Consider the following 27,823-nt stretch of genomic DNA (forward strand, 5'->3'; position numbering starts at 1 on the left):
TGATGAGAAAAACAGAATTTCAAACTTGGAAACAACTTTTCACTGGTCATAACAAACACCCTCTTCCAACAACACAAGAGAAGACTCGACACATGGACATCACCAGATGGTCAACACCGAAATCAGATTGATTATATTCTTTGCAGCCAAAGATGGAGAAGCTCTATACAGTCAGCAAAAACAAGACAAGGAGCTGACTGTGGCTCAGATCATGAACTCCTTATTGCCAAATTCAGACTTAAATTGAAGAAAGCAGGGAAAACCACTAGACCATTCAGGTATGACCTAAATCAAATCCCTTATGATTATACAGTGGAAGTGAGAAATAGATTTAAGGGACTAGATCTGTTAGATAGAGTGCCTGATGAACCATGGAATGAGGTTCATGACATTGTACAGGAGACAGGGATCAAGACCATCCCCCTGGAAAAGAAATGCAAAAAAGCAAAATAGCTGTCTGGGGAGGCCTTACAAATAGCTGTGAAAAGAAGAGAAGCGAAAAGCAAAGGAGAAAAGGAAAGATATAAGCATGTGAATGCAGAGTTCCAAAGAATAGCAAGAAGAGATAAGAAAGCCTTCTTCAGCGATCAATGCAAAGAAATAGAGGAAAACAACAGAATGGGAAAGACTAGAGATCTCTTCAAAAAAATTAGAGATACCAAGGGAACATTTCATGCAAAGATGGGCTCGATAAAGGACAGAAATGATATGGACCTAACAGAAGCAGAAGATATTAAGAAGAGATGGCAAGAATACACAGAAGAATTGTACAAAAAAGATCTTCACGACCCAGATAATCACAATGGTGTGATCACTGACCTAGAGCCAGACATCCTGGAATGTGAAGTCAAGTGGGCCTTAGAAAGCATCACTACGAACAAAGCTAGTGGAGGTGATGGAATTCCAGTTGAACTATTCCAAATCCTGAAAGATGATGCTGTGAAAGTGCTCCACTCAATATGCCAGCAAATTTGGAAAACTCAGCAGTGGCCACAGGACTGGAAAAGGTCAATTTTCATTCCAATCCCAGAGAAAGGCAATGCCAAAGAATGCTCAAACTACTGCACAATTGTGCTCATCTCACACGCTATTAAGTAATGCTCAAAATTCTCCAAGCCAGGCTTCAGCAATATGTGAATCATGAACTTCCTGATGTTCAAGCTGGTTTTAGAAAAGGCAGAGGAACCAGAGATCAAATTGCCAACATCCGCTGGATCATGGAAAAACCAAGTGAGTTCCAGAAAAACATCTATTTCTGCTTTATTGACTATGCCAAAGCCTTTGTGTGGATCACAATAAACTGTGGAAAATTCTGAAAGAGATGGGAATATCAGACCACCTGATCTGCCTCTTGAGAAATTTGTATGCAGGTCAGGAAGCAACAGTTAGAATTGGACATGGAACAACAGACTGGTTCCAAATAGGAAAAGGAGTATGTTAAGGCTGTATATTGTCACCCTGCTTATTTAACTTATATGCAGAGTACATCATGAGAAACGCTGGACTGGAAGAAACACAAGCTGGAATTAAGATTGCTGGGAGAAATATCAATAACCTCAGATATGCAGATGACACCACCCTTATGGCAGAAAGTGAAAAGGAACTCAAAAGCCTCTTGATGAAAGTGAAAGTGGAGAGTGAAAAAGTTGGCTTAAAGCTCAACATTCAGAAAACGAAGATCATGGCATCTGGTCCCATCACTTCATGGGAAATAGATGGGGAAACAGTGTCAGACTTTATTTTTCTGGGCTCCAAAATCACTGCAGATGGTGACTGCAGCCATGAAATTAAAAGACGCTTACTCCTTGGAAGGAAAGTTATGACCAACCTAGATAGCATATTCAAAAGCAGAGACATCACTTTGCCAACAAAGGTCCATCTAGTCAAGGCTATGGTTTTTCCTGTGGTCATGTATGGATGTGAGAGTTGGACTGTGAAGAAGGCTGAGCACCGAAGAATTGATGCTTTTGAACTGTTGTGTTGGAGAAGACTCTTGAGAGTTCCTTGGACTGCAAGGAGATCCAACCAGTCCATTCTGAAGGAGATAAGCCCTGGGATTTCTTTGGAAGGAATGATGCTAAAGCTGAAACTCCAGTACTTTGGCCAGCTCATGCGAAGAGTTGACTCATTGGAAAAGACTCTGATGCTGGGAGGGATTGGGGGCAGGAGGAGAAGGGGACGACAGAGGATGAGATGGCTGGATGGCATCACTGACTTGATGGGTGTGAGTCTGGGTGAACTCCGGGAGTTGGTGATGGACAGGGAGGCCTGGTGGGCTGTGATTCATGGGGTCCCAAAGAGTCGGACATGACTGAGTGACTTAACTGAGTCTAAAGCTGTTAAACTGAGACCAACAGAAATTAGAAGTTTGCATAACACGTGGTTAGTGAGTATATGATAGGATCAGGCCTTTTTTACTCCAAGAATGTAATTATTTATGTAAAAACAAACTCATGCTATTAAACAGATTTCAATCCCTCCATCACTTTTATCTTTGAAGCAACAACTTCAAATGCTCCATCTCAGCAAGTCACGATCTCCTTGGAGGTGAATTCATGCTTTCAGTAAGAATATACTGTGTGAAGGAAACCGCTATGATAGGTGGGGTAAGGAATTTGCCTTGATTGTCAAACTTCTATACAATGCTATAGAAACTGGGACAAATAAGGATGGAAACACAGGGGAAAAGATTTGAATTAAGATGAAAACAAAGTGATATAATTGTGTACCCAATCCAAGGTATGATCTGGATTCCGGAAGATGCTTTCTTAGTTTAGTTCAGAAAAAACTGGGGCCAAGATTTGGAGGTGGCAGTAACAGTAATGAAGAATAACAATAAAGGCAGTGATAATATATCAAAAGCACCCTGTGACATACACAGTGTTAACTCATGCATTCTCTGCAGCAGCTCTGGGACAATCATTCCATTACTATCCTCATCTTATAGGAGTGGAAATGGATGGACAGATAGGATGAGGCAAATACCAATGAACACTGTGCCTCTTATTCAGGTTCCTTTAGAAATTTCACCCAACCTACTCATAAATATCTTTTCTTACAGACACTTTAGCTCTTCAGAGGAGAGCTGAAAACATCTAGAGACTGTTTTAGGTTTAAAACTGATCAACAAAAAAGAACAGGAGGGTAAGCTGAGGAGAAAGGGTTACCATGTAAAAGCATAAGATAGCTTGGGAAGGAAACCCAAGACTTAGTCATACATTTACCATGAAATACCAGAAAATTAGTCTTAGAAAGAAAACACACAAAGAGAGAGATGATAAGGATGTGCTTGTGATCAGAAACTATGAAAAGGAAGGTGACTAATGAGAGATAGGAGGTGTTAAAAACATAAAAGTGAACTGATGATTAAGTCATTCAGTATCACCCAGTCTTCAACCAAAAACGCTAAAAGAAACCAAATAGTGACGCAGGGCGCTCTGGTGAGAAGAGACTTTAATAATTAGAAAAGATGGCATAGAAACATTTTACCAAGGACAAACACAAGAGTGAGATGAAATTCGAAGAGCCATCTCATAAAGGTTAGGGCTCAAAAATGAAAGGAGGCTTGGGGGAAAAGCTGATAACAAAAGAACTTTCAAAGAAAGATGGAACCATAGCTTGAAACCACATCTAGAGTTGTACCTGGCACACACAGATGCTCAGTACATAAATAAGAACACACTGAATACACGAGTGAATGCAGGAGGATTAACAGATAACAGGAAAATAAATTCCTACTGTATTCACTTTTTTAAGACGGAAAACAGAAGGGGAGGAGCCAAGATGGCAGAGGAGTAGGACGGGGAGAACACTTTCTCCCCCACAAATTCATCAAAAGAGCATTTAAACACCGAGTAAATTCCACAAAACAACTTCTGAATGCCAGCAGAGGACATCAGGCACCCAGAAAAGCAACCCAAGTCTTCGAAAGGAGGTAGGAAAAAATATAAAAGACAAAAAAAAGAGACAAAAGAGGGAGGGACGGAGTTCCATCCTGGGAAGGGAGTCTTAAAAAGAGAGAAGTTTCCAAACACCATGAAACCTTCTCACTGCCGAATCTGTGCCGAGCTTTGGAAGCACAGAGGGCAACATAACAGGGAGAAAAAATAAACAAACAATTAAAACCCACAGATTGCGAGCCCTACGGTAACTCCCCCAGCAGAGAAGCAGCGCAGACGCCTACACACGCCATTAGCAAGCAGGGGCTGGGCAGGGAGGTGTGGCGCAGGCTGCATTGCTTAGAGTAAGGAGCTGGCCTGAATACCCTGAGCGCTATCTGAGCGAAATAATTTGGGCTAGCAAACCAGAATGTGGGATATCTACCACGCGAAAAGCCAGCCCTAACCTAAGACACCGCCAGGCCTGCGCACGGAACAAAGGACTGAACAGAGATAGCCAGCTGCAGACCTTCCCTCTCCGGTGACAGGCAGCCAGAACCGGAAGGGGGCAATCGCAGCCCCAGAGAGACATTATCTATAAAACTGTAAGCAGGCTTCTTTGCTAACTAAAACTTCTTGGGGGTCTGGACGGTCAACATCTGCCTGAGAAGGTGCGCAGGTTGTACACCTAGATAACCGAGCAGCGGGGAGGCGATAAGTCGCAGCAATCGCGCTCGCCAAACACCTCATCACCTGAACTGCTCGGACCTGGGAAGGGCACAAAACGCAGGCCCAACCGAGTCTGCGCCTCTGAGGACTACCCGAGTGCCTGAACCTAAGCGGCTTGGACCCGGGAGGTGCAAGCAGCCCAGGGCCGGCCACAGATGGTTCCCAGTGGAGCAACCTAGAGCCCGAGCAGTGTGGGCAGGGAGGCTACACGCCCGTGAGCGGGGGCAGACCCAGTGTGGCTGAGGCACTGCAAGCGCACACCAGTGTTATTTGTTTGCAGCATCCCTCCCTCCCTCCCCACAGCGAGACTGAACAAGTGAGCCTTAAAAAAAAAAAAAAAAAGTGTCCTCCACCGTCCCCTTTGTGTCAGGGCGGAAACCAGACACTGAAGAGACCAGCAAACAGAAGAAGCTATAACAGAGGGAACTGCCTTGTAAGCTACAGGCAATAGGTTAAACCCTGTGGTTACTACCGACTACATAGGAAGGGGCCTATAGATCTTGAGAAATGTAAGTTGGACCAAGGAACTAGCCAAAAATGAACTGAACCCACAATACTCACAACAAAACCAGAGAAAGTCCTAGATATATTTTTACTATTTTTACGATCATTCTTTCTTTAACATTGTATTCTTGAAATTCCAAACTCTTTTCTCTCTTCTTTTTTTAACATTGTATTTCTGAAATTCCAAACTCTACTCTAGATTTTTAACTTTTGCTTTTTGGTATTAGTTATCAATTTTGTACCTATATTTTCTTTATAATTTTTGCGATCTTTAACATCGTATTTTTGAAATTCCAAACTCTACTCTAGATTTTTAATTTTTGCTTTTATGTATTTGTTACCAATTTTGTACCTTTAAGAACCCAATCTTCAGTACCCATTTTTCACTAGGGAGTGAGATTACTGGCTTGACTGCTCTCTCTCCCTTTGGACTCTCCTTTTTCTCCACCAGGTCGCCTGTGTCTCCTCCCTAACCCCTCTCTACTCTACCCAACTCTGTGAATTTCTGTGTGTTCCAGACGGTGGAGAACACTTAGGGAACTGATTACTGGCTGGATCTCTATATAACTCCGTGAACATCTCTGAGTGGTCCAGTTGTGGAGTGCACATAAGGAAGTGATTACTGGCTAGCCCACTCTCTCCTCTATTGATTCCACCTCATCTCATTAACTACTGTAAAAATAAGACCAATAACTGGAAGTAGGAGGTTTAAGTCCAAACCCTGACTCCAGGGAACTCCTGACACCAAGGAACATTAATTGACAGGAGCTCATCAAATGCCTCCATACCTACACTGAAACCAAGCACCACACAAGGGCCAACAAGTTCCAGGGCAAGACATACCAAGCGAATTCTCCAGCAACAAAGGAACACAGCCCTGAGCTTCAAGATACAGGCTGCCCAAAGTCACCCCAAAACCACAGACATCTCATAACTCATTACTGGACACTTCATTGCACTCCAGAGAGAAGAAATACAGCTCCACCCACCAGAACACTGACACAAGCTTCCCTAACCAGGAAACCTTGACAAGCCACCTGTACAAACCCACACACAGCAAGGAAACGCCACAATAGAGAACTCCACAAACTGCCAGAATACAGAAAGGACACACCAAAATCAGCAATTTAAACAAGATGAAGAGACAGAGGAACACCCAGCAGATAAAGGAACAGGATAAATGCCCACCAAACCAAACAAAAGAGGAAGAGATAGGGAATCTACCTGATAAAGAATTCCGAATAATGATAGTGAAATAGATCCAAAATCTTGAAATCAAAATGGAATCACAGATAAATAGCCTGGAGACAAGTATTGAGAAGATGCAAGAAAGGTTTAACAAGGACCTAGAAGAAACAAAAGAGAGTCAATATATAATGAATAATGCAATAAGTGAAATTAAAAACACTCTGGAGGCAACAAATAGTAGAATAACAGAGGGAGAAGATAGGATTAGTGAATTAGAAGATAGAATGGTAGAAATAAATGAATCAGAGAGGATAAAAGAAAAACGAATTAAAAGAAATGAGGACAATCTCAGAGACCTCCAGGGCAATATTAAATGCTACAACATTTGAGTCACAGGGGTCCCAGAAGAAGAAGACAAAAAGAAAGACCATGAGAAAATACTTGAGGAGATAATTGTTGAAAACTTCCCTAAAATGGGGAAGGAATTAATCACCCAAGTCCAAGAAACCCAGAGAGTCCCAAACAGGATAAACCCAAGGAGAAACACCCCAAGACACATATTAATCAAATTAACAAAGATCAAACACAAAGAACAAATATTAAAAGCAGCAAGGGAAAAACAACAAATAACACACAAGGCAATTCCCATAAGGATAACAGCTGATCTTTCAATAGAAACTCTTCAAGCCAGGAGGGAATGGCAAGACATACTTAAAGTGATGAAAGAAAATAACCTACAGCCCAGATTATTGTACCCAGCAAGGATCTCATTCAAGTATGAAGGAGAAATCAAAAGCTTTTCAGACAAGCAAAAGCTGAGAGAATTCTGCACCACCAAACCAGCTCTCCAACAAATACTAAAGGATATATTCTCTAGACAGGAAACACAAAAATGGTGTATAAATTCAAACCCAAAACAATAAAGTAAATGGCAACGGGATCATACTTAGCAGTAATTACCTTAAACGTAAATGGGTTGAATGCCCCAACCAAAAGACAAAGACGGGCTGAATGGATACAAAAACAAGACCCCTACATATGTTGTCTACAGGAGACCCACCTCAAAACAGGGGACACATACAGACTGAAAGTGAAGGGCTGGAAAAAGATTTTCCATGCAAATAGGGACCAAAAGAAAGCAGGAGTAGCAATTCTCATATCAGATAAAATAGACTTTAAAACAAAGGCTGTGAAAAGAGACAAAGATGGTCACTACATAATGATCAAAGGATCAATCCAAGAAGAAGATATAACAATTATATATGCACCCAACACGGGCGCACCACAGTATGTAAGACAAATGCTAACAAGTATGAAAGGAGAAATTAACAATAACACAATAATAGTGGGAGACTTTAATACCCCACTCACACCTATGGATAGACCAACTAAACAGAAAATTAACAAGAAAACACAAACTTTAAATGATACAATAGACCAGTTAGACCTAATTGATATCTATAGGACATTTCATCCCAAAACAATGAATTTCACCTTTTTCTCAGGCACACATGGAACCTTCTCCAGGATAGATCACATCCTGGGCCATAAATCTAGCCTTGGTAAATTCAAAAAAACAAATCATTCCAAGCATCTTTTCTGACCACAATGCAGTAAGATTAGATCTCAATTACAGGAGAAAAACTATTAAAAATTCCAACATATGGAGGCTGATCAACACGCTGCTGAATAACCAACAAATCACAGAAGAAATCAAAAAAGAAACCAAAATTTTCATAGAAACGAATGAAAATGAAGACACAACAACCCAAAACCTGTGGGACACTGTAAAAGCAGTCCTAAGGGGAAAGTTCATAGCAATACAGGCATACCTCAAGAAACAAGAAAAAAGTCAAATAAATCACCTAACTCTACACCTAAAGCAACTAGAAAAGGAAGAAATGAAGAACCCCAGGGTTAGTAGAAGGAAAGAAATCTTAAAAATTAGAGCAGAAATAAATGCAAAAGAAACAAAAGAGACCATAGCAAAAATCAACAAAGCCAAAAGCTGGTTCTTTGAAAGGATACATAAAATTGACAAACCATTAGCCAGACTCATAAAGAAACAAAGGGAGAAAAATCAAATCAATAAAATTAGAAATGAAAATGGAGAGATCACAACAGACAACACAGAAATACAAAGGATCATAAGAGACTACTATCAACAATTATATGCCAATAAAATGGACAACGTGGAAGAAATGGACAAATTCTTAGAAAAGTACAACTTCCCAAAACTGGACCAGGAAGAAATAGAAAATCTTAACAGACCCATCACAAGCATGGAAATTGAAACTGTAATCAAAAATCTTCCAGCAAACAAAAGCCCAGGTCCAGATGGCTTCACAGCTGAATTCTACCAAAAATTTAGAGAAGAACTAACACCTATCCTGCTCAAACTCTTCCAGAAAATTGCAGAGGAAGCTAAACTTCCAAACTCATTCTATGAGGCCACCATCACCCTAATACCAAACCCTGACAAAGATCCCACAAAAAAAGAAAACCACAGGCCAATATCATTGATGAACATAGATGCAAAAATCCTTAACAAAATTCTAGCAATCAGAATCCAACAACACATTAAAAAGATCATACACCATGACCAAGTGGGCTTTATCCCAGGGATGCAAGGATTCTTCAATATCTGCAAATCAATCAATGTAATACACCACATTAACAAATTGAAAAATAAAAACCGTATGATTATTTCAATAGATGCAGAGAAAGCCTTTGACAAAATTCAACATCCATTTATGATAAAAACTCTCCAGAAAGCAGGAATAGAAGCAACATACCTCAACATAATAAAAGCTATATATGACAAACCCACAGCAAACATTATCCTCAATGGTGAAAAATTGAAAGCATTTCCTCTAAAGTCAGGAACAAGACAAGGGTGCCCACTTTCACCATTACTATTCAACATAGTTTTGGAAGTTTTGGCCACAGCAATCAGAGCAGAAAAAGAAATAAAAGGAATCCAAATTGGAAAAGAAGAAGTAAAACTCTTAATATTTGCAGATGACATGATCCTCTACATAGAAAACCCTAAAGACTCCACCAGAAAATTACTAGAACTAATCAATGACTATAGTAAAGTTGCAGGATATAAAATCAACACACAGAAATCCCTTGCATTCCTATACACTAATAATGAGAAAACAGAAAGAGAAATTAAGGAAACAATTCCATTCACCATTGCAACGAAAAGAATAAAGTACTTAGGAATAGATCTACCTAAAGAAACTAAAGACCTATATATAGAAAACTATAAAACACTGGTGAAAGAAATCAAAGAGGACACTAATAGATGGAGAAATATACCATGTTCATGGATTGGAAGAATCAATATAGTGAAAATGAGTATACTACCCAAAGCAATTTATAGATTCAATGCAATCCCTATCAACCTACCAACTGTATTCTTCACAGAGCTAGAACAAATAATTTCACAATTTGTATGGAAATACAAAAAACCTCGAATAGCCAAAGCTATCTTGAGAAAGAATGGAACTGGAGGAATCAACCTACCTGACTTCAGGCTCTACTACAAAGCCATAGTTATCAAGACAGTATGGTACTGGCACAAAGACAGAAATATAGATCAATGGAACAAAATAGAAAGCCCAGAGATAAATCCATGCACATATGGACACCTTATCTTTGACAAAGGAGGCAAGAATATACAATGGATTAAAGACAATCTCTTTAACAAGTGGTGCTGGGAAAACTGGTCAACCACTTGTAAAAGAATGAAACTAGAACACTTCCTAACACCATACACAAAAATAAACTCAAAATGGATTAAAGATCTAAACATAAGACCAGAAACTATAAAACTCCTAGAGGAGAACATAGGCAAAACACTCTCTGACATACATCACAGCAGGATCCTCTATGACCCACCTCCCAGAATATTGGAAATAAAAGCAAAAATAAACAAATGGGACCTAATTAAACTTAAAAGCTTCTGCACAACAAAGGAAACTATTAGAAAGGTGAAAAGACAGCCTTCAGAATGGGAGAAAATAATAGCAAATGAAGCAACTGACAAACAACTAATCTCAAAAATATACAAGCAACTCCTACAGCTCAACTCCAGAAAAATAAATGACCCAACCAAAAAGTGGGCCAAAGAACTAAATAGACATTTCTCCAAAGAAGACATACAGATGGCTAACAGACACATGAAAAGATGCTCAACATCACTCATTATCAGAGAAATGCAAATCAAAACCTCTATGAGGTACCATTTCACACCAGTCAGAATGGCTGCGATCCAAAAGTCTACAAGCAATAAATGCTGGAGAGGGTGTGGAGAAAAGGGAACCCTCTTACACTGTTGGTGGGAATGCAAACTAGTACAGTCACTATGGAGAACAGTGTGGAGATTCCTTAAAAAACTGGAAATAGAACTGCCTTATGATCCAGCAATCCCACTGCTGGGCATACACACTGAGGAAACCAGAAGGGAAAGAGACACGTGTACCCCAATGTTCACTGCAGCACTGTTTATAATAGCCAGGACATGGAAGCAACCTAGATGTCCATCAGCAGATGAATGGATAAGAAAGCTGTGGTACATATACACAATGGAGTATTACTCAGCCATTAAAAAGAATACATTTGAATCAGTTCTAATGAGGTGGATGAAACTGGAGCCTATTATACAGAGTGAAGTAAGCCAGAAAGAAAAACAGCAATACAGTATACTAATGCATATATATGGAATTTAGAAAGATGGTAACAATAACCCTATGTATGAGACAGCAAAAGAGACACTGATGTATAGAACAGTCTTATGGACTCTGTTGCAGAGGGAGAGGGTGGGAAGTTTTGGGAGAATGGCATTGAAACATGTATAATATCATGTATGAAACGAGTTGCCAGTCCAGGTTCGATGCACAATACTGGATGCTTGGGGCTGGTGCACTGGGACGACCCAGAGGGATGGTATGGGGAGGGAGGAGGGAGGAGGGTTCAGGATGGGGAACACATGTATACCTGTGGTGGATTCATTTCGATATTTGGCAAAACTAATACAAATTTGTAAAGTTTTAAAACAAAATTTAAAATAGTCTCAAAAAAAAAAAAACAAAAACTGTAGGTACCATATTTTTTCAAAAAAAAAAAAAAAGACGGAGAACAATGGCACTTAAACCATTTGTAAGAGTTTGTAACCACTCTTTGTTGTTGTTCAGTGGCTAAGTTAATTCATGTCCGACTCTTTGGCACCCCATGGACTGTGTATCCTGCCAGGCTCCTCCATCCATGGGATTTCCCAGGCAAGAATGCTGGAGTGGGTTGCCATTTACTTCTCCAGGGGATCTACCTGACCCAGGGATGGAACCCATGTCTCCTGTATTGGCAGGCAGATTCTTTACCATTGAGTCAACAGGGAAACCCCCTGTAACCAGTCTATGATAATGCAAATATCAAGAATAGACACATTCACCTACCAAGAAATTGAAGCAACTAGCAATTACAGTAAGTAAAAAGGGTCACAAAAATTAGGGGAAAAAAAATGCTTAAGGACTAGAGATGGATAATCTTAACCCAGCTTTCAAAAAAAAACTAACTTGAAAAAGTAAGTTATGGAAACAAGAGACAAACAAAATTCTAGTTTAATCAGACATATGCTTTGAGAACCAGTAGAAAGTAAAGCAATAATCACTAACACATGCCAAACTTAGTATTCCCTTTTCTTTGTTAATATTGGAAGACAGACACAGAAAAGAAAACCCAGAAACACACAAGTAGCCAATGGAAAAATCACAGATGGATGGAAAGCGGATCCACAGAATAATCCATCAATGCCAAGTGACGTTTCTCTGCTTTGTGGAAAAAGTGACGACTAGGGACCATTCCTATTCAAAAGATTTCCCCCACAAAGACGCACGTGACAACAAAGACACAAAAGACAAGCTAATCATATATGTAACATAAGGTAAAAGAAAATTAAAATACTGGATGACAAGTTAAAACTAAAAAAAGAACTTGGTCAGTTAGTTCAGTTGTTCAGTCATGTCCAACTTTTTGAGACCCCAAGGAATGCAGCACAACAGGCCTCCCTGTCCATCACCAACTCCCAGAATTTGTTCAAACTCATGTCCATCGAGTCAGTGATGCCATCCAACCATCTTATCCTCTGTTGTCCCCTTCTCCTGCCTTCAATCTTCCCCAGCATCAGGGTCTTTTCCAATGAGTCAGTTCTTTAAATTGGCAGTCAATAAAAATTGGACAAAACAGATGATAATTTTTCTTACTAAGATAGAGATGTCTCTAATCTGATTCTACATTTTTTTCAGAGTAAAAACAATCTCTCCAATTCTGTCTCAAGAGTCCAGCCAATGAGTTTTACTTTCCACCAGTTAATTTAATGTTAATAAATGTCTAATTAAACTACAGAGTTTTACAGTTTGGCAGTTCCTAACTTGCCCTATGACCTGGCAATTCCACTGCTAGCCATATACCCATAAGAATGGAAAGCAGGGGCTTGAACAGGTATTTGTGCTCCAATGTTCACGCATCGTGATTCACAACAGCCAAAAAGTAGAAACAACCCAAGTGTCCATCAACAGATGAAGAGATACACAAAAAGTGGTAGGTATACACAATGGGACATTATTCAACCATAAAAAGACATGAAGTTCTGATACATGCTACAACGTGGATGGAGATAAGCCAGACACAAAAGGAAAATATTGTGTGATCCCACTTACACAAAGTATCTAGACTGGGCAAATTCACAGAACGGAAAGTAGATTAGAGGTTATCAGGGGCTGGGAGAAGTGGGGAAGGAAGTTACTGTTTAGATATTACAGGGTTTCTTCTGCCTGGGATGATCAAAGTTTTGCAAGTGGATGGTGGTGATGGCTGTACAACATTGTAAATATTCTTAATGCCATTGAATTACACACCTAAAATGGGTGAAATGGTAAATTTAATGATGTTTTTAACTCCAATAAAAAGTATAGGGACTTCTCTAGTAGTCCAGTGGTTTAGGCTCCATGCTTCCAAAGCAGGGGACATGGGTTTGATCCCTGGTCCAGGATCTAAGAGCCCACATGCCACACAGCCAAAAAATAAAATAAAAAAATTTTTTTAATTACCCAATTCAAAAAATTTTACAGATGAGGAAGCTGAGACACACCTGTATGGTCCCAGGCAAGTCTCAATCCCTCCAATTTTCTTAATTCATTTAATCCTCATCTCAAACCCATGGTATGGGGACCATTATTATCCCCATTTTATAGATGAAAAAACTGAGGTACAGAAACCAAGGTTACACAGTCTAGTAAGGGGTGGAGCCAGCATTCACACTATTTTTAGAATGCACTAAAAATTTATATTCATCCGTAAGAACCGACTTACAGAAAGCTTTAATGCCTGGTACTATTAGAATTTGTCTAATAAATCACAAAAAAAGACATTTTATCTAAAACAATGTTTGTAAACAATGAGGAATAAGGCCTGCTACTGACTGATGGGGAAGTGGGTAGGGGGAGAGGTGACGGTCATGGAGGAGGAGAGGTACATCAGGAACAAGGGAATCCTACAGACAGGCTGAGCCCTGATCACTGAATGGGACTGGTGAGACTGACGGGTCTCACCATTTAAGAAGTCTGAAAATGCAACCTACCTCCTTAGACTTTCTCTAGGTAAGAGCCCTCCAATCATGGCACTGGCTACCAGCCACATCCATCCACGAGGTGAATGCCTTTATTCCAGCAGTAATGTATTTATGTAGTGGAGGATATTGGGATAAAGTGAGAGAATGTCAGAGCAGATGTTTGACACCATTAATCAGCATGTGATGCTGCAATGCTCAATCTAACCAGCCCATGTGGATGGATTAGGGAGGGCTGATATATAAACTATCCCATCATCAATTCCTCTGGTTAGCTCGGAATCCACACAGGACAGTATAGACAGTGTATCATTCTATGTCTTTATCCATTAAACCTAAAGTTCATCTGATTCTGCTGGTTCTGACAGCATGTTCCACAATATCCTATTTGCATCTTCCTATAAGTTGTTTTGAGACTGCAAAGTTTTTATATCAATTCAGTTCAGTCGCTAAGTCGTGACCGACTCTTTGCGACCCCATGAATCGCAGCTCACCAGGCCTCCCTGTCCATCACCAACTCCTGGAGTTCACTCAAACTCATGTCCATCTAGTCGGTGATGCCATCCACCCATCTCATCCTCTGTTGTCCCCTTCTCCTCCTACCCCTAATCCCTCCCAGCATCAGGGTCTTTTCCAATGAGTCAACTCTTTGCATGAGGTGGCCAAAGTAATGGAGTTTCAGCTTTAGCATCAGTCCTTCCAATGAACACCCAGGACTGATCTCCTTTAGAATGGACTGGTTGGATCTCCTTGCAGTCCAAGGGACTCTCAAGAGTCTTCTCCAACACAACAGTTCAAAAGCGTCAATTCTTCGGCGCTAAGCTTTCTTCATAGTCCAACTCTCACATCCATACATGACCACAGGAAAAACCATAGCCTTGACTAGACAGACCTTTGTTGGCAAAGTAATGTCTCTGCTTTTCAATATGCTATCTAGGTTGGTCATAACTTTCCTTTCAAGGAGTAAGCATCTTTTAATTTCATGGCTGCAATCACCATCTGCAGTGATTTTGGAGCCCAAAAAAATAGTCTGACGCTGTTTCCATTGTTTCCCCATCTATTTTCCATGAAGTGATGGGACCAGATGCCATGATCTTCGTTTTCTGAATGTTGAGCTTTAAGACAACTTTTTCACTCTCCTCTTTCACTTGCATCAAGAGGCTTTTTAGTTCCTCTTCACTTTCTGCCATAAGGGTGGTGTCATCTGCATATCTGAGGTTATTGATATTTATCCCGGCAATCTTGATTCCAGCTTGTGCTTCTTCCAGCCCAGTGTTTCTCATGATGTACTCTGCATATAGGTTAAATAATCAGGGTGACAATATACAGCCTTGACGTACTCCTTTCCTGATTTGGAACCAGTCTGTCATTCCATGTCCAATTCTAACTGTTGCTTCCTGACCTGCATATAGGTTTCTCAAGAGGCAGGTCAGGTGGTCTGGTATTCCCATCTCTTTCAGAATTTTATAACAATTAGATTAGCAAATATCCTATAAAACATCCCTTGTTATTGCCTCTGGGAATAAGGACAGCATTTTGCTTTAGCATGTAAATTTTTATGATGGAATAGTCTCACTTGAACTGAAAACACTCCCCACTCTGTTGCTTCATAAATTATGTTCTTTACTGGCTCAATGGTAAAGAATCAACCTGTCAATGCAGAAGATGCAGGTTCGATCCCTGGGTTAGGAAGATCCCCTGGAGGAGAAAGTGGGGCAACCCCCTCCAGTATTCTTGCCTGGGAAATCCCATGGACAGAGGAGCCTGGTGGGCTATAGAGTCCACAGGGTCACAAAGAGTCAGACACGACTGAACATGAGCATACAAAAGAGGGCAAAAGTGCAACGCAAAGCAATGCAGCCCAAGAATTGTTTAATAATTAAATTCCACCTTAATATACCAGTCTTACACATTTCGTTAAATGACGTACCCATGAAAGATGAATCTGCTTTTGGCTTGCTGAGAAAAATAAGCCTATGAGATTGAACCAAACATTGGTCAAAGGCAGTGAATGCCATCCTGTGATTCTCCTGCAAATGTTCCTATCCTTACCCCCTTTATGCTCTTTCTGTTTTCATGTAACAATTTTCCATCAGGGTAATTGCAAAAATTAAATGAGATAAATTGTGTTCACCAAATTTACTGGCACATTAAAAAAAAATAGTTCACTTCTTTCCTTACTGTCTTACCTCTGGACTTTATTAATCCAGATTCAAAAGCTAGCAATCAGGAAAACTGGATGTTCATGTTAGAGTTTATTTTACATAATTGATGAGATTACACAGGTCTGTGAGTCCCAGGGAAAACAATCTTCTCCTACTTCTCAGATATGGAAAAACACACCACCACCACCCCCACCCCCCGCCCCGCAAAAAAAAATGATTCCTACAGATAAAAAGGTAATACAAATAGAAAAGCTATATAAATTACCCCAAGTCTAAGATCAGAAAGAAAATTAGTCCAATACATTGTAAATAGCAGGGCTCCTCAGGCAGTACTAGTGGTAAAGAACCTGCCTGCCAGTGCAGGGGACAATAAGAAACATGGGTTCAATCCCTGGGTTAAGAAGATCCCCTGGAGGAGAGCAAGGCAACCCACTCCAGTATCCTTGCCTGGAGAATCCCCATAGACAGAGGAGCCTGGCGGCTCTAGTCCATAGGGCCGCAAAAGAGTCGGACCCAACTGAACTGACTTAGCACGCAATTGCAAATAGCATTAGAATGATATACTCAGTCACTGGCTATGATTACAAGTATAATCAGAAGGGCAGTGGATATCACAATGAGCAGTGAAAATGTTTGGGTGGATTAGGGAAAGTGGTGGTAAAACTCATTTTGAGGGTCACTTTCTATTTGTCATGGGCTTCCCTTGTGGCTCAGTTGGTAAAGAATCCGCCTGCAATGCAGGAGACCTGGGTTTGATCCCTGGGTTGGGAAGATCCCCTGGAGAAGGGAAAGGCTACTCACTCCAGTATTCTGGCCTGGGGAATTCCAGGGACTGTATCAACCATGGGGTTGCAAAGAGTCGGACACGACTGAGTGACTTTCACTTCACTTCTATTTGTCATACTATTATTGCGAAAGTATTTAACTTTTGCAGAATTTCTCTCACATAAGCCCAATTAAAACTATACAACAAGCAACATAAGCAAAGTTCCATTTCCTGCTAGTCTGCATTTTTTTCTGGCTGTGGTTGAGAAAGTTAAAATTTTATGTTGCAATTACAGTTTGCCTTTTTCTGAGTACCCTGTGGCTTTGCTGACAGCTCACAGCTGCCTTAATCTTACACACAGGTTAGTGTAAAGAGGACACACGTAAAACCACATCCACCATCAGGATGAAAAGAAGAGCATGTACATACCTCGTTCAAATTTTAACCGCTGATAAAGCTGAAACTGATCCACAGGTACCAAACAGGCAATCTGAAACCAGAGATATTCAAAAGATGAGATGTCACTTCTTTCCTTACTTTCATCAGGGAGCCCCAAGTTACCCGTCTTTTTACAATCCCTTTTTCTTATCTGGTTTACTGTATCTTCTCTATACCAGCTATCTGCAAATTTCATTTTCCTTATACTGTTCATGCAGTTAAACAGAAGCAGCAGTTCCCAAATCATCCCCAATCCTCAGCCATGGTTAGGATTCCCTGCTCAAGGCATCAGTGACAGAACTCAGTGATCATCTTCCATTCTTTTATCAGAATCGAGACTAGTGGGAATTGGCAACCCACTCCAGTAGTCTTGCCTGAGAAATCCCCAGGGACCAAGGAGCCTGGTGGGCTACAGTCCATGGGGTGGCAAAAGAGTCAGACACAACTTAGGGGCTAAACAACAACAAACAAGACTAGACAACCAAACATTTGGACTTTGCAAATTATCTGTGCACATATAGAAACAATGCTCCTTTTCTCTCTTCACTTAATACATTTTTAAAAGATTTTCATCTTAACCTACTGAGCACCATTCTTTAAATAAAGCCTGATGATTCAAATGCAGGAAGTAGCTGGGGTTTCTATGAAAAAAGAAAAAAAGATTATAATTCTAGCTTTAAAACTTTAAGATCAGGCAGATACTGCCTCAGGAATAACATAACTTCATTCATCAGCTAGGGAATAGTACTTTCTAAGCAATAGAAACACCATTTCTTTTGACGAACATCACTTCACGGGCCTCTGGTGATCATTCATTGTCATCCATGCCCTGGCAGAGAAGACGTGCCTAAAGATATTTCTTGTGGCTAAGCGCCTATTTCCATTTCAGATGGCACTAATAAATAACAGTGATTCATATCTAACTAAATGACATTTCAGATTAATCATTTTAAATTGCATTTCAAAGGCAGATGCAGGAAAAGCAAACTGCTCTTAAACTGGCATTCTAAAAATAATAATTCCACTGACGTCAACATATAAATATATTGACATTGCTTAAAAGACTTACAACTGAGAAAAATCAAAGGACTTTAGGTTTTCAGACATTCATCAAGTTGATAAAGCACATAGCCTTAGCCTTGGAAATTGCAACTGTAAAACATGACATACTTTTGCTATAAAATCTATCTAGATAAAAGCTCTTGCAACTAATGGCAGTCTGCTTTGAGAAAACCTGAGTTTAAAAATAAGGTATATTCAGGAGGGGGAGCACATGTATACCTGTGATGGATTCATTTTGATGTTTGGCAAAACTAATACAATTACGTAAAGTTTAAAAATAAAATTAAATTAAAAAAAAATAAAAAAATAAAATAAAAATAAGGTATCTAACATGGTATTTAACAACCATGATACATTTTAAAAGATAATGAAAATCTAATTCTCCTCCTTACAAAAAAAATCGATTTGTTTATTCTGTAAATGAATCAAGCTAAGTTAGCTAAAATGTATGAAGAACAACAAAATAGGCAAGTTCAGCCTTCTACTACTAAGTCACTTCAGTCGTGTCTGACTCTGTGCGACCCCATAAGATGGCAGCCCACCAGGCTCCCCTGTCCCTGGGATTCCCCAGGCAAGAACACTGGAGTGGGTTGCCATTTCCTTCTCCAATGCATGAAAGTGAAAAGTGAAAGTGAAGTGAAGTCGCTCAGTTGTGTCCAACTCCTAGCGACCCCATGGACTGCAGCCTACCAGGCTCCTCCATCCATGGGATTTTCCAGGCAAGAGTACTGGAGTGGGGTGCCATTGCCTTCTCCGTCAGCCTTCTATGTACCAACTAAAATCGGGTAAAACATAAACTTAATTATAACATTTTTTTCCAATGGGGAGGGGGAAAACGTTGCATTTTCAATCTGGCACCTTAAATAAAAGCTCATTAGCTTGATTATGTAGAAGGCAATGGCACCCCACTCCAGTACTCTTGCCTGGAAAATCCCCTGGATGGAGGAGCCTGGTGGGCTACAGTCCATGGGGTCGCTAAGAGTCGGACACAACTGAGCGACTTCACTTTCACTTCTGACTTTCATGCACTGGAGAAGGAAATGGCAACCCACTCCAGCGTTCTTGGCTGGAGAATCCCAGGGACGGGGGAGCCTGTTGGGCTGCCGTCTACGGGGTCGCACAGAGTCGGACACGACTGAAGCGACTTAGCAGCAGCAGCAGCTTGATTATGGTTAATTTTATGTGATATTGGTTTTACCCTAAATTTTTTAAAATTCAGTTAGGCTTTTATCATACTGAAAGTCAGTATTGTCTCATCTGTTATAATACTATCTGGACCTCTTTCCTGAAAGACAAAGGCGTCTCAAATAAAATGCAGAGTTGGAAACAACGTACAGGCTTGTGAAGAGAGACATTAAGAAATCAGTAAAATTCTTGACTTAGTCACTGATTCACTGCAGGTGGAGGACAAATAATCTAATTGTACATTAATTTGAGGGCCAAGGGTACTTGGGGAATGATGTCATCTGGACCCAAGAGACCTCAGTGATATTTTAGAAACCTATTTTTAACAACCCCCCACCAAAACCCACTTAAGGTCTTTGATTCTATATGACAGTCTTGTACTCCGCCTGTGAAAGTGAAAGTTGCTCAATCGTGTCTGACTCTTTGCGACCCCATGGATTATACAGTCCTTGGAATTCTCCAGGCCAGAATACTGGAGTGGGTAGGCTTCCCTTCTCCAAGGGATCTTCCCAGTCCAGGGATTAAACTCAGGTATCCCACACTGCAGGCAATTCTTTACCAACCGAGCCACCAGGGAAGCCCCACTACCGCCTAAAACAGATTCTGAACTGATGAAGACCTTCAAACCCCTGAAGTCAACCCCTAAAAATTCTGATCAATAACAAGCAATTTATACAACAGCTAAGTCCAACAGAGTTGATGGAAGACAAAGCAAACAAGAGATGAGATAATGTTTCAGACAGAGATGAAATTCTAATGAGAAAAATGACAGAAATTAATTCAGTAAAAAAAGTCAACAATGGTAGCGATGAAAGTTTAATTTTATATTAGAAAGATAAATTTCATCTGAGCACACATTACTGCCAATAAGGGAAGTCAGAGGTCTCTAGCTTTTTTTGTCCCTTCCTCTACTTTGTAGCTCCTATTTTATTGTTTTCTAGATCAAAATTTTGTATGGAATTAGGCCTTAACACAGTAAATCAATTTTTCTGTTGAAATCTGTGATCACAAAGAGTTAGTTCCATCATTTCTCACTCTGTTTGATCCTTTTGGAATCAAGTTAACACAAAACACACCACTCTCTTCTCTAGAGCCTCCCTCCTGGACTTACATCTTCTCTATATACTCATTTAGAGTCTATTATGGGTAAAGTGTTGGCTGGAAGCTTGGGATACAAAAGAAGGAGATACAGAAGCTGCCTTCAAGGAACTTAAATTACTCAGGAGGTAATAATGTACACATAAGTTAAAAAAAAGATCTATTCCTTGATCTTATCGTCTGTTAGATTTCACAGATTAGAGCTAATTTTCTGAAATGTTTTTATATACTTTGACATTTTCTGGTTTTCTTTTTAAATTAATTTTTATCAGAGTATACTTGCTTTACAATGTTGTGTTAGTTTCTGCTGTACAGCAAAGTGAGTCAGCTGTACATTTACATATACCACCCCGCCCCCCGCCTTTTTGGATCTCCATCTCATTTAGAGCAACACAGAGCACTGAGCAGAGTTCACTCTGCTACCCAGCAGGTTCTCATTAGTTATCTATTTTATGCATAATATCAACAGAGTATATATGTCACTCTCCCAATTCATCTCACCTCCTCTTCCCCCATGGTACCCATACGTTTGTTCTCTACATCTGTCTCTATTTCTGCCTTGCAAATAAGACCACCTATCTCATTTTTCTAGACTCCCCATACATGCATTAATATACAGTATTTGCTTTTCTCTTTCTGACTTACTTAACTTTGTATGTATAAACTTTAGTTAAAAAAAAAAAAAGATGATTCAGAGTATTAAATTTCTGGTTCCATTGCAATCTGAAGCAAAGTCACTACTGCTCAAGGTCTTTTACAATTATAAAATTGAAATAAATGTTTAGGATGATTACTGAAGGTTCAATCAGGCTAAAGGTTAAGGAACTACTGCTTAAAAAAAGAAATAAATCACAAGGACACTAAAATTGATTGCAAAACAGAAATCCTAGAGAATAATGGAAAAGATTATAATGAGGTATGTTATGTATTCAATTATCCTCTTCCTGTGAACAAAGCAATTCCAAATCATTCAAAGACATATCAGGACATTCCTTTTTAACCTTTTTATTTCAAAATAACTTTAGACTTACAAAAAGTTGCAAAAACTTGTATAGGGTTCCTAAATGTCATTCCCCTCAATTTCTCCTAACAGGAACACCTTAGTTACATAACCACAGTTAATTATTAAAATAATGAAATTTACATTGATATAAAATAATCTGAGGGCCATATTCAAACTTTACAAATTGTCCCAGTAATCTCTTTTTTCTCAGTCCAAGATCCAATTCAGGATACCACCTATCATTTAGTTGCCATGCCTCCTTAACCTTCTCCAATCTATGGTGGTTTCTCCATATGTTTTTGGCTTTCATGACCTTGACATGTTTGAAGGGTTCAGGCCACTTATTGTGTACAATATTCTCCAGCATGGATTTGTCTGATTCTTTCTCATGATTACGCTGAGGTTGTGCATTTTTAGCAAGAATATCACAGAAGTGATGTCGGGCCATCAGGAGATACATGAGGACAACCTGTCTCATTACTGTCAATATTAACTTTTTAATTTGGTTAAGGTGGCTCAGTGGAGAAGGCAATGGCACCCCACTCCAGTACTCTTGCCTGGAAAATCCCATGGATGGAGGAGCCTGGTAGGCTGCAGTCCGTGGGGTCGATAAGTCGGACAAGACTGAACGACTTCACTTTCACTTTTCACTTTCATGCATTGGAGAAGGAAATGGCAACCCACTCCAGTATTCTTGCCTGGAGAATCCCCGGGATGGGGGAGCCTGGTGGGCTGCTGTCTATGGGCTCGCACAGAGTCGGACACAACTGAAGCGACTTAGCAGCAGCAGCAGCAAGGTGGCTTAGACTGCAAAGAAACCGCCTGTAATGCAGGAGACCCAGGTTCGATCCCTGGGTCAGGATACCCTGGAGTAGGAAATGGTAACCCACTCCAGCATTCTTGCCTGAAGAACTCCATGGACAAAGGAGCCTGGCGGGCTACAGTCCATAGTGTCACAGAGAACTGAACATGACTGAGCATAGCACAGCAAGGTGATTTGTCGGACTTCTGTATTTTTTGTAACCACCAAGTATTTTGTAGGGAGATATTTTGAGTCTACAAATATCCCATTTCTCATTATAGGTTTTCCTACTAATTTTTGTATTTATCAATAATTCTTGCCTAGGGACTTCCCTTGTGGTCCAGGGGTTTAGACTTGGCTTCCAATGTGGCGGGTGCAGCTTCAATCCCTGGTCAGGAAGCTAAGATTCCACACGCCTCACAGCCAAAAACCCAGAACATAAAACAGAAGCAATATTGTAACAAATCCTGTAAGACTTTAAAATAAATAATTCTTGCCTATAATTATTATTGTGGCGTTTAATAATGATTTTTGATTTTTATCATTCATTCTGTATTTATAAATTATAATTCTATTATAAGGAAAGGTTGTCCCTTATCCCTCATGTATTTGTTTGTTCATTTATTTATTTAGATCAGTATGAACTAATGGTACTTACTTTATTCAATGAATTCTAATCTACTAACTGGACTCATATTCATGCAACAGAAACAAAAATTTCTAAGTATCCTCTCAAATACTGAGAGAACATTCCCCTCAAACCAACTACTAAAAAAATTCTGCACTTGACTGAAAGTGATTTTTAATTATTTCTCCTTTGGAATTTGTACTAATAAATGACAAGCCACTCCAGTATTCTTGCCTGGAAAATCCCATGGATGGAGAAGCCTGGTTGGCTACTGTCCATGGGGTCGCAAAGAGTTGGACACGACTGAGCGACTTCACTCACTCACTTTCACCTGTTAAACAAAAATTTATCTCTCCTCCTATCCAAGAATGAAAGACCACGTTTTCTCCTCATCACTATAGAAATTCCTTCCAAAAAGAAAAAAAATTTTAATTCAAAGAAAAGACAAATTCAGTTTCATTTTAATAGAACAAAAACAATAATACCAGAATATTAACAGCAAAAACCTACTGATTACCTGTAGCCCTGAATCACTGTCTTTGTTGTTGTTGTTAAAAATAAGCCTGGGGATACTTATTAAATCCTCAGTTCCTACTCTGCTGAAAGTCTTCACTTTTCCAATCCCCTCCACCTACAGCAGAGCATAAGCAGGGAATTCAGAATATATGTATATGTGGGGTGCTATAACTATTATACATACAAGTTAACTGGATAGATCTAACATCCACAAATGGAAGAAATAAAAGACATATCCTTGTGTACCATTATGAACTATGCCCATCCCATAATATTTGAGCAAGCATCACCACCTACATTGACACGAACCTTTCAAAGACTAAAGAAAAAGAGAGGGCAGACAGGATTGCTAGCCAGAGAAGTGTTTCTGCTAAGAGTGCAATGTGTTCTCATTATAATGATACCTACAATATATACTGTCTTTTAGTTGGAAAAGTGAAATGGTTCAAACACAAAAGCTGGGGACTGGCTTTCACATATGTACTACCATCAAGGTCTGGAAAGGCAAGACAGAAGCGGGGGAAAAAAAGGCCAGACCTTACTTAGATTTGACCCTTTAAAGCACACTTCTGGTACTGTTGCTTTTATTTTTTTATTTTTATTTTTTAATTTTATTTTATTTTTAAACTTTACATAATTGTATTAGTTTTGCCAAATATCAAAATGAATCCATCACAGGTATACATGTGTTCCCCCTCCCTCCTCCCTCCCCATACCATCCCTCTGGGTCGTCCCAGTGCACTAGCCCCAAGCATCCAGGATCATGCATCGAACCTGGACTGGCAACTCGTTTCATACATGATAGTATACATGTTTCAATGCCATTCTCCCAAATCTTCCCATCCTCTCCCTCTGCAACAGAGTCCATAAGACTGTTCTATACATCAGTGTCTCTTTTGCTGTCTCGTACACAGGGTTATTGTTATCATCTTTCTAAATTCCATATATATGCGTTAGTATACTATATTGGTATTTTTCCTTCTGGCTTACTTCACTCTGTATAATAGGCTCCAGTTTCATCCACCTCATTAGAACTGATTCAAATGTATTCTTTTTAATGGCTGAGTAATACTCCATTGTGTATATGTACCATGGCTTTCTTATCCATTCATCTGCTGATGGACATCTAGGTTGCTTCCATGTCCTGGCTATTATAAACAGTGCTTCGATGAACATTGGGGTACACGTGTCTCTTTCCCTTCTGGTTTCCTCAGTGTGTATGCCCAGCAGTGGGATTGCTGGATCATAAGGCAGTTCTATTTCCAGTTTTTTAAGGAATCTCCACACTGTTCTCCATAGTGGCTGTATTAGGTTGCATTCCCACCAACAGTGTAAGAGGGTTCCCTTTTCTCCACATCCTCTCCAGCATTTATTATTTGTAGACTTTTGGATCACAGCCATTCTGACTGGTGTGAAATGGTACCTCATAGTGGTCTTGATTTGCATTTCTCTGATAATGAGTGATGTTGAGCATCTTTTCATGTGTTTGTTAGCTATCTGTATGTCTTTTTTGGAGAAATGTCTATTTAGTTCTTTGGCCCATTTTTTGATTGGATCATTTATTTTTCTGGAGTTGAGCTGTAGGAGTTGCTTGTATATTTTTGAGATTAGTTGTTTGTCAGTTGCTTCATTTGCGATTATTTTCTCCCATTCTGAAGGCTGTCTTTTCACCTTGCTGATAGTTTCCTTCGATGTGCAGAAGCTTTTAAGGTTAATTAGGTCCCATTTGTTTATTTTTGCTTTTATTTCCAATATTCTGGGAGGTGGGTCATAGAGGATCCTGCTGTGATGTATGTCAGAGAGTGTTTTGCCAATGTTCTCCTCTAGGAGTTTTATATGTTGCTTTTAAAAATTAAAGGAACAGGCTGAACACAGAATACAAAAGATCAGTATATCTAGAGACGGAACTGACCATGGAATTGATCATGACAGCATGTTAAGGTTTTGGCAATTTTTGAAGAGCTATGCTCAGAGGGTAAAGAATCTGCCCACAATGTGGGAGACCTGGGTTCGATCCCAGGGTTGGGAAGCTTCCCTGGAGAAAGGAATGGCAAACCACTCCAATATTCTTGCCTGGAGAATTCCAGGGACAGGGGAGCCTTGTGAGCTACAATCCATGGGGTTGCCAAGAGTTGGACACGACTGAGCAACTAACACACACATACACGTGACTTGCAAAAAAATACAAGAGAAATAGTACTGGCCTTGTGATAAATGCCCTATCACACTAACACAGAAACTGAGAATGTTTCCTATCACAACCCAGAAAATAAGAACCGGTACATTTGCCCATTTATCTGACTGTAGTAAACTAAGCTCATTGCTGTTGCTGTTTCGTCACTAAGTCATGTTCAATTCCTTTGCGACCCCATCGACTGTGTCGCACCAGGCTCCTCTGTCCATGGGATTTTCCAGGCAAGAATACCGGAGTGGGTGGCCATTTCTTTCTCCAGGGGATCTTCCGACTCGGGGATCAAATCTGCATCTCCTGCATTGGCAGGTGGGTTCTTTACACTGAGCCACCAGGGAAACCAAGCTCAAACCAGCTATCAAATCATAGCTGAGAAAACAAGAGGGCATCATTGTCTTAGAGCCAGAAGGCAGGGCTCACTGGGGAACTGAAAGGTGGAGGAGACCTGGCATTCCAGGACCAGGAATCTCTCAGAAAAGGGCTGCTTTTCGTCTTCTTTTTTCACCTGTTCTACAGATACCTTGGGCTTCCCTGGTGGCTCAGTGGTAAAGAATCCATCTGCCAGTGCAGGAGACACAGGTCCAATGCCTAGGTCAGTATCCTTGCCTGGGAAATTCCATGGACAGGGGAGCCTGGTGGGCCACAGCCCATGGTGTTGCAAGGAGTCGGACACAAGTTAGAGACTAAACAACAACAAGGCCTCAGGACATCTTCCCATGTCATGCCCTGCCTCCTGCCCTCAGCCCACTGATGGGTAAAAGGGATGTTCCCACGTGCACAACCATCCATGTGATACATTCCCTCCACCACTGCTGAGTCTTCTTTTATTTGCCTTCAGTTAAAGAAGAAGCTTAGAAACCTCACTCTCCACTCACATGCAGTTTTAACACAAAGCCTTAAATATGTTCTAAAACAAAAGTCAGCTTGGAATCTCAAAAGTGTCTACTGACTCCAGTATGGCAGATTTCTTTATCCCGTGCTGCCCCAAAGTTTTACTCTTTTTCAGCCGACACATATTACAGCCAAAGACTGTTACAGACACATTCAGTCCCTTCCCATTCAGACCCTAAAACCACAGGAGCAGCAATATGGCCATTTGCCCCAGTGTCATACTCTTGATAACAGGAGGAAAAATAGAGTTAAATAAAAAGATGGTGAGACTTCCCTGGTGGTCTAGCAGCTAAGACTCTGTGCTCCCAGTGAAGGGGGGCTGGGCTCGATCCTGAGTCAGGGAAATAGAGCCCACATGCTACAATTAAAAGATTCTAGATGCCACACCAAGATCTGGCGCAGTCTAACTAATTAATTAATTACTTAGAGGGCAAGTGGAGACAGTGCTAAAGGGTGATTGGGGGAACTACGGGATCTCTTATAATTCCAGCAGCCTAGCTTAGCTGGTAAAGAATCCGACTGCAATGCAGGAGAACCCGGTTAGATTCCTGGGTCAGGAAGATCCGCTGGAGAAGGGATAGGCTACCCACTCCAGTATTCTTGGGCTTCCCTGGTGGCTCAGCTGGTAAAGCATCCACCTGCAATGTGGGAGACCTAGGTTCGATCCCTGGGTTGGCAAAATCCCCTGGAGAAGGGAACAGCTACCCACTCCTGGGTAGCTATTCCGGCCTGGAGAATTCCATGAACTGTATAACCCACAGGGTCACAAAGTCTTGGACACAACTCAGCGACTTTCACTTCACTTACCAAAACTACCCTAAATAAACATGTGATATGAGGAAAAACTAAGGGGCTTCCCTGGTGGCTCAGATGGTAAAGAATCCACCTATAAAGCAGGAGACCCAAGTTCAAACCCTGGGTCAAGAAGATACTTTGGAAAAGGGAATGGCAACCCACTACACTATTCTTGCCTGGAGAATTCCATGGACAGAGGAGCCTGACGGACTATAGTTCATGGGGTCACAAAGAGTCAGACATGACTGAGCGACTAACACTTTCACTTTCATGAGTAAAAACTGTGTTTATTTTGCAAATGCAGCTTTAAATTTCTTGGCACCCCCCACACCCCCCATCCCAGTCTTTCCAGCA

The 27,823-nt window shown here is 40.4% G+C and overlaps 1 protein-coding gene across 2 annotated transcripts in view; it reads right to left on the reverse strand.

Moving 5' to 3' along the window:
* The window catches only part of RNF144B (ring finger protein 144B), a 158,973-nt gene that overhangs the window by 16,591 nt on the left and 114,559 nt on the right, over positions 1-27,823 (reverse strand). For both annotated transcript variants that reach the window (XM_061398753.1, XM_061398752.1), the window contains exon 4: positions 17,290-17,350. In XM_061398753.1, coding sequence (XP_061254737.1) covers positions 17,290-17,350 — 61 coding nt within the window. The remainder of the gene's footprint in view (positions 1-17,289; positions 17,351-27,823) is intronic.

This window comes from Bos javanicus, chromosome 23 (genome assembly GCF_032452875.1).
Source record: "Bos javanicus breed banteng chromosome 23, ARS-OSU_banteng_1.0, whole genome shotgun sequence".
Lineage (NCBI taxonomy): Eukaryota > Metazoa > Chordata > Mammalia > Artiodactyla > Bovidae > Bos > Bos javanicus.